This window comes from Diorhabda sublineata, chromosome 7 (assembly GCF_026230105.1).
Source record: "Diorhabda sublineata isolate icDioSubl1.1 chromosome 7, icDioSubl1.1, whole genome shotgun sequence".
NCBI lineage: Eukaryota > Metazoa > Arthropoda > Insecta > Coleoptera > Chrysomelidae > Diorhabda > Diorhabda sublineata.
In genome coordinates this window covers 26,967,777-26,981,755 of record NC_079480.1, presented here as the reverse complement: position 1 = coordinate 26,981,755, position 13,979 = coordinate 26,967,777, and the positions used below count along the sequence as shown (strand labels likewise).

Below are 13,979 nucleotides of genomic sequence, written 5' to 3'. Positions count from 1 at the left end.
CAAGATCATTTAGACAGGGAAAACTACCATCTAAGAAATAAGAAATTGATGTATTTGTGTAGTATCAGAGCAGTAACAGTATGGTGATCATTGAAATAGGCCATAGATATGGTGGCAGGTACATTGTTGATGTATTTGAGTCACAAAATACTTTTCCATTTCTTTGTAGAGCAATTCTCCTCAAAAATGATGACATATATCACAAAGATCGTCCAAAAATTATCTTGAATGGATTGAACTTCAAGCAATGTATGATCAGCTAACGGCCCTTACTTTGAGCTATTTAGAATGTTATGGGGATACGGAAATAAGTTTCTATCAAAATGAATACACTGTTTACACAAACACTGATAATTACACTATCTGAGGCACCAAATTATCATTTTCAGAAGCTGTCTATCACCAACAGTTCCAGAAATTCCAAGGTCTCTATCAAGCTGTAATTGATTCCAGAAGAGACATAAGTATAAAGGTGTATTTCTTAAGACAGTTGTTGAAATATATAAAACTGAATAAAATGATATTTGTGTAGTTTTTGATTCCACCAGTTAATCATTGCTCTAATTTGTTGCAATATCTACAAATGCGTACATAATTAAGTAAATAATTTTAATGATATATTTCTTGGAAAACAAAAAAGTTAAATTATAAAAAAAGTAAATACTGTAAACTAAATCCAGATAATTACTCACTTCATGACTCATTATCTGGTGATATTTAAGTTCTCTAGTGAATTGTCACCTTGGACCCGTTTATTAAGTATAAAACATTTTTTTTGTGAAGGAGTTAATTATTAAAATCTAACAAACTAAAAAGGTAATTAGACAGCTGCATTATTGGTACCGAAAAACATTTTAATTCAAATCGGCATAGGATTCCGAATTATTCATCTTATTATTTTATTATTTTAAATAATGGTTGTTTTGTTACTTTGTCGGATACAAATATTTTTTTTTGTAAATTATCGATTTACCTCATTAAAACAATATTTTCAGCTCCTATTGGCATGGGACTGTGCTACTGGTAAAGTAAGTTTTTAAATGGTATTGGTCACGTTCATACTAAACACACTTTACTTTCACACCTTTGATCAGTCTGAAAAAAATCATACTTACTCCTATAATTAAAAAATTAAGGAGCCTGTCGATGCTCGTGCGTTTAAATTTACTCTTTCCACTATTCTGCATAAGTTTCGTGTCTTTACCAGCAAAAATCACAACACCGTAGCACCATTGGGTGTTCCTTAAAACGCATCCCCTCAACATAATTTTGTCATTGTCCAACGGATAAGATTTTCCTTTCCATATCAATACGCCCTCGAATTTATTTAATAAATTATTGGGCATTTCACACAATATTTCTCCGTCGAATTCACCTAACAGAGCGTCATCTTGTCCCATTTCGGCAGTTTCTAATAGACATTGTCTGCATTTCAAATTTGTTTCTCTGCGAAGAGACAAAAAAAAATCATAAAAATCAGTATTGATAGATGATTTTCTTTGAAATGTACTGTATGATAAATTACCCATCTAATTCGGACGTTTCAATGTAACATAAACCATTTGGTTCACTAGAAGTTAAAATAAGTACATCGGCTGCTATGAATTGATTATTGTCCATTCGTATAATGTCTCCAACTTGTACCGCCGACCATTTTTCTTTAACCAACTGACCTCTTCTAACCACTCTGGATTTTCTATTGTTGACGTGCGAGTCCGAAATATGGCGTTGCTAAAACAAAACAAACTTAGTTAACTGTATTTTTATTGATAATATTTATTATTGGAAAAACAATAACAAACATGAAAATATGTAAAAACGACTTAATTACAATCTACAAATTAAGTCTTCAATAAAACGTCGCGTATATATTATTATAACAAATTTTTAAACTCCGTCTTTTATATATTTCCTAAGGTTAAGGCTCCCTGTCTGTTGATAACCTTCCAGTAGATATTTGGGCACTGTATTATATACTTGTACGCTTCTATATACAGTAGTCTCGACCTTTTTTGTTCGTAGAAACTTATTACGCACAGTTTCTTTATTTCTCACGTCATATGTATGTTTGACTTTATTTATTTTTAGGTCAACCCTTGCTTTTAATAAATTATTTTTCTCTTTAAATATGAGTTTCATTTGTTCCAAGTCTCTTATCTCACCCACTTTTAGAAATGGAAGCTTTTTGTACAGAGCATCACTAGAGGTATAGTAGTTGATGGAGAATATAACCTTGATTGACTTGTTTTGCAATTTCTGTAGCCTATTTAGAAGGTTCACAGCCCCAGCATACTATTAAATAGTGAAGATGGGGCTCGACAAAGTTATTGTACAAAAAATATCTTGTTTTAGTATTTAGCTGGTGGTTACACCTTTATATTAGTCCAATAAATGGAGCAATTTTTTCAATCACATTATCTACATGTCCATGCCACATTAATTTTTTAGATATAACTAGACCTAGGTATCCGTATTTCTGTACTTTTTGAGTATTAGGTTGTTCAGTTTAATAGTTAGGTTACACTGTATCTTGTCTTTTTGCTGGATTACAGTATAAACTGTTTTTTCAATATTCACACCAAGTTCATTATTACACAGCCAAACATAGTAGAGAATAACATCATTATTAATGTTTTCTTCAATTTCAGTTTCACATCAGCAAACATGATATAATCAGACTTCAGCCGCAGATATTTTGAGCTATGTACATATAGAAGGTAATGTAGTGGCCACAGTACAGAACCTGTATTTACAGTTTTTGTGTCACTGGTTTCACCATTTACAACTGTATAGTGCTAGGTTATGGCACACCTCTGTTAGCCCTATTTTATAAAGCTTTTGTTGTAGTAGTAATAGCTCAACATCAACAGTATCAAAAACCTTTTTCAAGTCTATGAACACTATCACCACACAGTTTTGTCTATTTTGTTCAATACATGTTGTAGTAAATCAACTATCGCTGCTAAGGTACTGCTTTTTTTCTGAAATCTATATTGCCTTTCATCGAACATGAAATTTTTTTTTTCGACAAAGTTCACAATCATAATTTTGATTATCTTCTCTATTATTTTGGTAAAAATACTTGGCAGTGTATATTAGCACTATTTTTGATGTTTTTAAGTCTTTGGGTATATTCCACTTGTGTTTATTAGATTTACTAATTTTGGCCCAACAGTGTCAAAATAGAATAATGTCTTTTTTTACTATGTTGTCTGTACCAGGACCTGAGTGATTTTTTAGTTCATTTAGGGTGTTCTTTACTTCTTGGAGGTTTGTTGGTTCTAGTGTTAGTTTTTCCAGAACTTCTTTTTCTTTGAAGTTATTACTAGCATTTTATCGTATCTGTGAAGACAGAGTTTGCCCTATGCTTACAAAATAGTTATTAAACTCCTCAGAAATTTCAAAGTTATTCTTTGTCTCTCCTCCATCCTTTTTTTATTTTTGTAATGTTGCTATGCTTTTTAGGAGTTCAGTTGCATAGTTCATTTAAGTCCTTCCATGTTTTCTGAGGATCTCCTACTTCTTGAATCTTTCATTCAGCGTACTGCCTTTGTAGAATTTTTCGAAGATTATTTAGCGCATTTCTGGCTTTCTTAAAATCTGTTATGTATTCATTTTCATCTCTTTTCATCCTAAAATAAAGTTTGTCTTTCTCTTGTATTTTCTTTTGTGAACCGAAATTTTGGTTTCTTATTTTTAGTGTTCGTTTTGTTGTACACTTATTTTTTGTATCATTTATGATACTGGTCAGTTCCCCAAAAGTCTATATGTCTCTTTTTGCAATTTCTTCTTCAGCAGAAGTTTTCCATAAGTCTGTATCTAGTAGGTTTTCTTAATTTTTTTCTTGGTGTTTTGAAATCGAATTTTCTTTACCTTAATAAAATTTTTTTTATAGATATGGGTACGTGCAAATTGTATAAATCCAAGAAGCATTTTGGTTTTCAGTTTTCTCCTGCAACAGTTTCTTGATTGGTTTATCATTTGTCATTTTTAACAACCCAAAACACAAGTGACATAAATAATATGATACTTGATATGACAAAAGACAAACTGTAAATTTAAAATATACAAAAAAAAGTCAAAAATAAATGCAAATGAGTATACATGAGTCTGAGGAGTGGATGGTTGATGTACATCGGCTGCAGTATTTGAGTACTGCAAGTATGGAGTTTGAATTTGAGGCTTAAATAATTTTTATGTCCTTAAATTTTCTTGATTTTAGGTCTCTTCTAATTTAAAATTAGTTTTTTTTTATTTTTAAATACAGACAAAAATTTGACGTTTCGCCTACTCTCACTTTTTATCAAAATATAGAAACATCAAATTTCACCTGCCTTTGAAAATAAAAAAAACTAATTTTAAATTAGAAGAGATCTAAAATTAAGACGATGTAGAAACATAAACATTCAAATGGTCTAAGGTATTGAGTAAATAATTTTTCGTGACTACCTATAAATAAAATAATTATTTTAATAACAATAACAGGCATGTTTTTGGTAACTTCTGTATACTTCAGACTAGATTAACATATTTGTTTGGATGAAATCAAGTTGGGTGTGTAGCGTTGTTAACCTTGAAAAAATGTATTATATCATCTCCTCAATAACAAATTTTCAATGACAATTTTATTGATGTAATTAACCAAGAATTATTCCCACAATTTTGTTTTAGTAGCATTAACCTTCATTCCAATTCACAGTGTTGAGATGTTTATTTCTTTTAAACCTATAAAAGTTGGAAATTTGTTTATTTTTTCATTATCCTGGAATTGGTTTTTGAGAAATCGCACCATTTATATTAACATGTGGAATATGTTAAATTAGATTAAAAATGGATTTCATACTATCCATTCCTGAAGAAGATGGTGGATCTGCAATTACTTGTTATGTGGTACTTACAATGTCATCGTAAGCATCTTTGACGGCAGTGAGACCGAGTACGCCGATAAGGGGCAATGCTGTGGTAACTGGAGTGAGACTGCTGATCGCTGGTATCAACTGTAACACGAGAAGGCACAAAAAATAGAAGTTCGCCAAGCGTTGAAACTGTTCGAATAAATTCAGCGGCAGGAACGTCAATAACGAATACTTCGAGGTTTTTATGTAGTTGCTCTGAAAAATAACAATAGAATTAATCAAATTTATTAAAAAGAATTAAACTTAATTTGAATGATCACTTATCAAATCCACAGTAACCGGCAACAAGGCTTTGGGTCTGAGAAATCTATAGAATACAACAGATCAGTTAATTCATGTTTTTAAGCATGACAAAAGCTTATGAATTAAATGAATTACTTCAAGATTTAATTCACCTACTCCAACAGATGTACACATTAATTTCTAACAGAAAAAAAATTGAATTAGAAGCGGTGATCTGTTCATAAAAACAACCAAATTCTCCAGTGAAAAAGGAGAAAACAGAAAATTTGCAAGGAGAAATTGGGGTTGTAACCCAAAGATCCTACTATCGATGTATACAGCAAATGTGAGACCAATTATCACATTTGGGCAATGGTTTGGGGTACTAGAGCTAGTCTGAATACCACAAGGAACAATCTCTCGAAGGTACAAAGACTGGCTTGCATATTTGCAACTGGGGTCATGAAATCATGCTCAACAGCTGCACTAAAAGATATCCTTAATCTCCCACCTCTCCACATAGTGCTGGAAAGTGTAGCAGAGAAAACAGAATTTTCAGAGATGGAATGACCAAGCAAAAACCTGGGACACGCCTCAGGATGAAATAACAAAAAAAGTAATAAAATAGCATACAAGAAATGAACAGAAATGCCATCAAATGGTAAACGAACGGCTCTAAAAAAGCATACAGAACTGGAATAGGAGTGTAAGGGCTCAAAGAACACTCTAATAGCTGGACACCGCACCAAGCAGAGATTTATGCAATTGAAAAATGTGCCCAATTCAATCTAGATAAAAAATAACGCAAATAAGAAATCATCATCCCTTCCCTATAGCCAAGTAGCCATGAGAGCTTTAAGCTCCAATTACTTCAAGATTTAATTCACCTACTCCAAGTGATGCACCCATTAACTTTGTACAGAATAAAATTAATCACAAACAATTTCTGTATATAAAATCTAACTACCTAAAAATGAAATTAGTCAGCGGTCATCTGTAGATAAAAACATCCAAATCCTCAGCGCCAGTAACAATTACTAGGGTGTGTTATTACGAGAGATATTATCATTATGATTTTAGAAGTTATTGAATGCAAATTTTTTGCTAGGCCTTTTAATAAAGTATTGATATAAAGACAAGAAATAACCTCAGTGAAATAGTAGATTTTTGCAAACAAAATAGAAAAATTTACTATTTGGATGAGACAAGGGTAAATGGTGGACATAATGTTGAAAAAGTATAGGTTGACACAACCGTCACAAGCTGAAATACAACAAAGTCTAAATGAATAGGGAATAAGATACGATGATTCTGAAACTAAACCAGAGTTAATGCCAATTAGATTCAATATGTTGTCTATGAAGTGAGTTGGAGACACAATATCACAGTTTTATGACTACCACTACATGTTTGCAAGGTTAATTTTGGACACAGTTAAAGAGTTATATGAGGCCAACAATGTAACATTAAAAATTTCAGACATATAGCTCAGTGCAATGAAGTTGCACATTTAGCATAGCAGTGGATACTGTTACGGAGCATAGAGGTTATTATGAAATAAAACACCAATGCTTTCAACTACACTTGTTGTGCCACTGGAGTTTTATTGTGAATGTGTTGATGTACTAATAACGTAGCTGATTAATTTCATTTGTAGTTTATTAGACTATAATTGTATTTGTCTAGGTGACTCACCATAATGATGTAATAAAAAACGGTACATCCAGGAAAAGGATATAAAATGGCAATAAAGATGTTAAAATACTGTGATACTATTCCAATGACTCTGTTTTTCTTAGATAAAAAAGGTGAAAAATCTGATAGAAATAAGATTTAAATTTGATGTCTCATTGTAACAGTATTCTGTACAGTGTATCCTGATATTGTTAACAATAAGAAAAGCAAAAAATATACTTACAGCATAACGGAATTGAGAGTTGAAAACTCTGTCATTTGCATGAATCTTTCTCTGATTATCTGAAAATGTGAATTCCATTATGAGAATATTATGAATGTAATTGAAATATATTCTATTCACAAATCATTAAAATGTTTCAATTAGATATGTTGTATATATGTTAGTAATTAACATAAGACATTTTTTCACATAATTGATTTTCAGTATTTAAAATTTGTTTATATTTGACATTAATTGGAGATACTTTCTAACAACTTATAAATATTTCAATTTTTTATTATAACTTTTAAATATAAGCATCCAATTATTTTGTTTGTTTTATTCAGTTTCAAGTTAATTATGTTAACCCAATCCATGTACAGCAATTTTCTCGTGTTACTTAGAATCCATCAAAAATTTGCAATAAGCAAACATCATGCCTATAAAATTTATTGCATTCAGTGCTCTAAATAAGATCCTGATATCAAATAACATGATCTCAAATTTATGTATCAAATTGTGAGTCAGTTGATTCAAGTGATCTTTGGAAATATTTTTTGTAGCAGCTTTCACTAAATGAATCTTCTTTTTGGTTGCAATTGTTCATAAACAATTTTATTTCCTCTCCTTCTACATTAAGGTCGCTTGGCATAAAGAAGTTTCTAGCAAGGTTAAAATATCGCATATGATGATGTTGGATATTATGCAAGGGTCTTGTCCTTTTCTCTTCTGCTACTTACTTTCTACGGAATTCTTGACTAATTTCAGACAGAGTAAAAGGACTTATATGAAATCTAACAAATAAATGCCCCCGATAAAAATCAAAAGGAACGTGAGATTTATCAAATAAGATGAAAAAATATTAGTTATGTAAATGCTCAAATCAATCAACTGATCTTGACTAATATGGTTAATGATTAATTGTTAAACCAAAAGGAAAATAGATTCTTCCTAGAATTTCAACTTGAAAGCAATAAAAATAATAACAAACTATAAATTTACTATTGCAAGATCTTATAGAAATCAATTAGCAGAGCTGTGCACGTTTGTCATCAAAATGTATTACATATTGCACAGCAGGCTGTCTTTCTCGATATCAAGCGACCCTCGGGTATCGTGTCAATGTAAATATATTTCTTCTTGATTGATTCTTAATTAAATTATTTATTGAATAAGAGAGTAATAAAACCTACTTACTAATCTGAAACTTAGTAGGATCATTTTAAACATGAATACCGAATAATCTAAATATTTCTTAAAATTTTCATAAATGTAACTAAGCTAAATCAATTTTTAGAGCTTTTATTGGTCTTTTATTACCATAAGCTATACAACTGAGGCAATGAAGACAAATTTTCGATCAACCCCAGTAAAGCTTCATAAGTCCCATTTACTAGGAGAAGGAAGGCAAAAATAAGCACACCTATCCTTAATGGAATTAAGTTAATACTTTCCAATAAAGCAAAATATCTAGGAGTCAAACTGTAGAAAACACTTACTTGGAACAATCCACTGCTATATGGACTTGTCGCAAGCTTGTCGGCAAAGCATGGGGACTAAAGCCTAAAATGATAGTCTAGATATACCAAACAGTCATTAAACCCATGAACACATATGTAGCACTTATTTGGTGATCGAAAACTAAACAAACAACAGCTTAGAAAAGACTTAACAAAATTCAAGGATTTTACAGGAGCAATGAAAACCTGCCCTACCACACAGCCATAGAGGCGCTATTGAACTTGCCTCCTCTTCACCTCATAGTGAAAAAAGAGACATTTAGTTTAGGTGGATGCCCACAAGCAAATACTTACTTACAAGACTATAAAACTGAAGCCAGGAAATTTGATAGGTCACCTAAGGATTCTAGAGCTAATAAAGCCATGAAAAACCAATGGGCCAAATGCATAAGCATGATGGACAAAGATACCTCATTCAAAGTCATAATTAACAACCGCCCATCTTCAGCAAGCTCTAAATGTATCTCTCTGGTACACAGACGGACCAAAATGCAAACTCTCCATACCTCTAGTATCATTTATAATTCTTCAGATAACGATGCTAGCAATAAACAAATGTGCTCAGGGGTGTTTGGATAGAAACACTAAAAATACACATACATTCTTTCAAATAGCCAAGTGGCCTTGAGGGTCCTGAAACCTATCGAGTTCACGTCCAAACTAGTGTGGAAATGTAAACAAACTCGAAAAGCACTATCTAACAAAAACAAAGTAAACCTAAAGTGGTTTCTGGGCCTCCAGGGTACACCGGGAAATGAAGAAGCAGACAGCTTTTCCAGAAATGACATGAAACTGTAAGGCTTGGGTATGTTGAAGGAGTAGTAGTATCTAGGGAAGTGAGACAAAAGAACTCCAAAAAAAATATCATCCTTTGGGAGGAGTCTATGTATTTTGGAAGCAGAACAATAAGATGTAGAGTCTTGTACAAAATATCTTCTAGGTATAGGTGCCGAGTGGTTGTAAAGCCGGAACAACTCCCTACAACAATGTATAAGCTATACAGAACAACAGTGTATTACATATATTCATTATATCTATATTGTTATTTAATACGAAAATACTCGAGGCATAACTTCAATCAATATTTTAATTATCTATTAAAAGAAGTTATACGCCTATGGCTTATGAATGCTCCATAATTTTATTACTCTCTCATTAATAAAAACACACTTTATTTGCTTCAAATTAGAAGTGTAGATATTAAAAGTTTTATACATAAAATTTGGACTGTTTTATAAATCATCTATCAGTTCCTCTCTCGAATATATTTCTAGGTAAAGAACGTTCCAGAATATTTGCATAGTTCAGAGAAAATATCACAGAATAAATTAGAATAATGTCCAATTAAACAACCTATCTAGCTTCGTTACACAAATATGTAATATCACAAGAGCTTTATATCATTACTGTCAACTCTTTTTATTTAGGTATTTAACTGTCACCTGCATATTTTGATTATTGTACACTATTTAAAACTAGGTACCATGTTAAAAGTGCTGATATATGTGAGAACAACTCTGGTTTCAATATAATTTATTTATGTGAATTGTTACAATCTGCTGTTAGTTCCCATGGCCTCAATTTTTTCTTTTTCCTATTTCAAATACTTTTCAAATAATCCTCATATGAGAGAATAAATCAAACATTGCGAATGTACTTAATACTAATAATAAAAAGCGGTCAAATGACTTGACTTCAATCTATTTTGATTTGTATATTTCTTCTATCATCTTAAATTTAATGTATTTGAAGTATTCTGAAGTAAAAATGTAGGAAATTTTAAAAGGAAATAGGAACTATTGGAAAATTAATTTGCTATCAACTAAAAAAAAAATTAAATAATAATTGATAAATACATTATTCTCAACTAGTAACTTGATTTTAAATCTTATATCTTAGAAAGCAACTGCCACGATGTCTTCAAATATCTTCACTAATTCTTGGAAGACAAGAGATACAGCATCAGACTTTTCATTAACTTTACACAGACCTTTGTCTAAATCTGACTCGATAGTATCACAACAGAAACACAAAAAATTCTGTTCAACTCTTGTTAAAATTTTACATTACATTGGCTAATTTCAAGATGTACTATCATCCAATTAGTGCAGGCAAACCTGAATGTATTTTATCAAACCTGTTTTGTACCTCATATTTATTGCATATTTCCTACCTGTCAAAAATTTATTGTGTGCTGAAGATGCAAAAGATTATCATAATCCAGATATAGCCAACAATTGCAGATCAACCAATATTGAATACATATGCGTCTATTAGAGTGGTTAATACACTAACAAATCCAAATGTCTTTAAAATAACTTCATATACTGTAAAGAAAACTGAATCCATGTTAAATGAACAGATACCTGTTGCAACAATAAAATGTGATCCATTACCTATGCTACTGTCTTGGAAAACCACATATCTGCCAAAATAAAATAAAAATTTGTATCAATCTAAAATGTGATCTGTTGGGGCCAAAATTATGATATCAAGGTTTTGTAAAGCCATCCACAAACTTCTCTGAAGCTATGAAGTACAATTATGGTGAAAACTGCAACCCCATCCAACATAAATATACTGGAGACAGAAATCTTGTAAACTATCACCAATGCTCCTTGGTACATACTAAATTGCAACATAGTCGAAATTTCTAGTCTGATATTTAAAAAAGAGTATACAAAAATATGAAATAACATTTAAAAAACAACTCATCAGGCTTGGCTAGGGAAGAGATATTTTTCAGTTTGTTCGATAGTATAATTTGATTTGATACTAATGAAACAATACTATCCGTAAAAGTTGTCACTGATGTATGGACATCAGGGGATATGACATCAATGAAAATTACAATTACGAATTAGCCAAAAGCATCTTTTGATTGATGGAGATTTTTATCTACTTAATTTTGAATATTCTAAATTATATACCTAAAGCAACATAAAAGGAAGCTAAGCAACACAAAAGTGATAAAACAACAATAAAAACAAAGAGAAGGATATAAAACAGTTTTAGACATAAATTGGTAATGGTTTCTAAAACATTATCAAAATCACAAAAGTACTTGAGCTAAGCTGTTGCAAGTACCCATAATTAACTTGCTGTATTTATAGTTTTAGTTCATATATTGTTTTTATATAATAGTAAAGTTAAAATGTAAAGTGTATTGTATATGTTTTTGAAAAGGTTTTGTGGTCTGTGAGTCTTATGGATATTCTTTAGCAGGTTTTTAATAAAGTTAGAAAACTCACCACAAGGTATATAGCCTTTCCGAAAGTCTTTGGAAGAATGCGGTGAATCAATTTTATCAGGAACACTGGTTTGATACCGTCTCTGGTCCCTCCATACAACAAGTTTGGTGAATACACTTAGAATCGATTCCCTAAGACTCAAGTGTCTTCGATCACTTCCTACCACACTACTTTTAGATTTACTTATATCATTGTCAGCATTTTCGAGGCCTAAAACTACAGCTTTTTGTTTCTGCTTGCACTTTTTTCTTGTATGTTTCGAATGCCTTTTGGAGGTTTGTTGGTCACTATCATCATATACTTCGAATACCTCAAGTTCATAATCCATTTTAATCTGCTTCCTATCATTTAAATCATCCAAAAAGGAGGAAAGAGAGCATTTATATTTCAATTTCTTAGTAATACTATTGGCATAATTATTGCCATTTTAGGAGGTATTTCCGAAAATCATTTGTATTGATATATAAACTTTACAAATAATTGTTACTTATAATAACTTTAATATAAATTACCACTTCACTACGGCATGATATTTGTTTAGGAATATTAATTCATACCACCACATATTCGATCATCATTCAATGAACAAATGTCAATTTTTGGTCGTTTTATTTTGTCATAAGTCAATGATAGTTTTATATCGGTATTGAAGATATCTTTAAAGTTCCATTTTTTAAATTGACTATGCCTTCTTTATCGACGTTATAATTCGGTCCTTCATAGATAGGTGCCACTGCTGATACTATAAGACTGATAATTGTAAAGTCCCAGAGCCGGATCAAGCTAATTTTCTTTATAAAAACGTGTATTGTAAATTGAAATTCGAGATATTGTTTGACTGTTACATTTATATTGATTGATAGTACATTATGTTACTAGGAGTAGAAGGCTATCATTATTTTGAGCCCAGATTCTTGCACTGCCGTGGAGTTGATATTCAATATTATAATTGCGAAAATAAGTTAATACGTGAAATACAAACGTACATTTTATTTTGTTAATCTGCATTTGTGAATTAATTTTTGACTGAAATGTTACTTTTGTGGATTAAATTTACATCTCACAAATTTATTTCGTGTATACTATCTACGAAGTCATTTGAAGATATATGATTTATATGCATGTACATGTGCGACTGAAATATAACAGAAGAACGTTTTGGTATTGTAATTGGCTATGGTCTAAAGGTTTAAAACAAACAAATAAGGATTATCCAAAATTCATGAATGGAATTCTACGTTTTAAAAAATTTTAATGTACTTTCATATATTTCAAATATACAATAGTCTCGAGGAAACAAACAAAATCAATTTTTATATTGTTTTCAAACACTCTGTATCTCAGAACAGAGCGATATTTAAGTTTCAGAGTTTTCGATATAGATTACATTTGCAAATTATAGTTTCGGGAAGAGGTGAATCTTACAAAAGTAAGTACGGTTCTGTTAAATGGATTTCTGTAAACTAAGAACATGTTATGTAACGTGCTAGATAGGTGGCGCTATTTTATTATAGATATATTTCATGGCGTGATAGAATCAGCGCGGCTACATGAAAGTGGCCGCCATGTTAAACCCAAGAAACGATAAAAAATAAATTATTTTCGCATTTGGCGGCCACTCTCATGTGTACACACTGTCTGTATCAAGCCACTGTAATAGACACGTGATTTTCTTTTGATGTAGTAGTTTTAATAATATACCATAGAGGTTAACCCAAATGGCTTTGATAAATGTTACGAGTTTTAAAATGTCCGAACACCGTCAGTTTAGTTTCATCGTCGCTATTGAATATTTAACCCCTTAAATCGACCTTCATCTTTGGTTACAAAAAATAATCCGACGAGGCCAGGTCGGGGATATTTGATGAGTGTTCAATCTCTGTGAAGCCAAAAATTCGTGTGCTATAGACTTGGAAAGCGAGGCAGTGTTAATTACAACATTCTCATGAAGCAAACGCCCACCTCGTCTGATTTTGCCTTGTCATTTTTCGTCCCAAAGCATTGTATCCATCAATTTAGCACTGCACTGAGAATTCAAGGCACCTACCTTGCACTAATTTTTGTTATACGCGTATTTAAATGCTCATGTAGGATCCTCAGAGCATTTATTTTGGAAATGCCGTAATTTCTTTTCATTTCCACTAATTTAGTGTTTTCTGGAGTAGTCACCGTT

At 31.4% G+C, this 13,979-nt stretch overlaps 1 protein-coding gene across 6 annotated transcripts in view; it reads right to left on the bottom strand.

Annotated features, from left to right (window-relative positions):
* Positions 1-13,979, bottom strand: part of LOC130446293 (probable phospholipid-transporting ATPase IM) — an 80,740-nt gene that overhangs the window by 17,203 nt on the left and 49,558 nt on the right. For 4 of the 6 annotated variants that reach the window (XM_056782448.1, XM_056782450.1, XM_056782451.1 and 1 more), the window contains exons 3-6: positions 7,057-7,115; positions 4,899-5,111; positions 1,526-1,731; positions 1,116-1,446 (exon numbers count right to left, since the gene is read on the bottom strand). In XM_056782448.1, coding sequence (XP_056638426.1) covers positions 1,116-1,446; positions 1,526-1,731; positions 4,899-5,111; positions 7,057-7,115 — 809 coding nt within the window. Of the gene's footprint in view, positions 1-1,115; positions 1,447-1,525; positions 1,732-4,898; positions 5,112-7,056; positions 7,116-11,806; positions 12,657-13,979 lie in introns of those variants that run through there. The other 2 variants (XM_056782446.1, XM_056782447.1) reach the window with 2 other exon arrangements.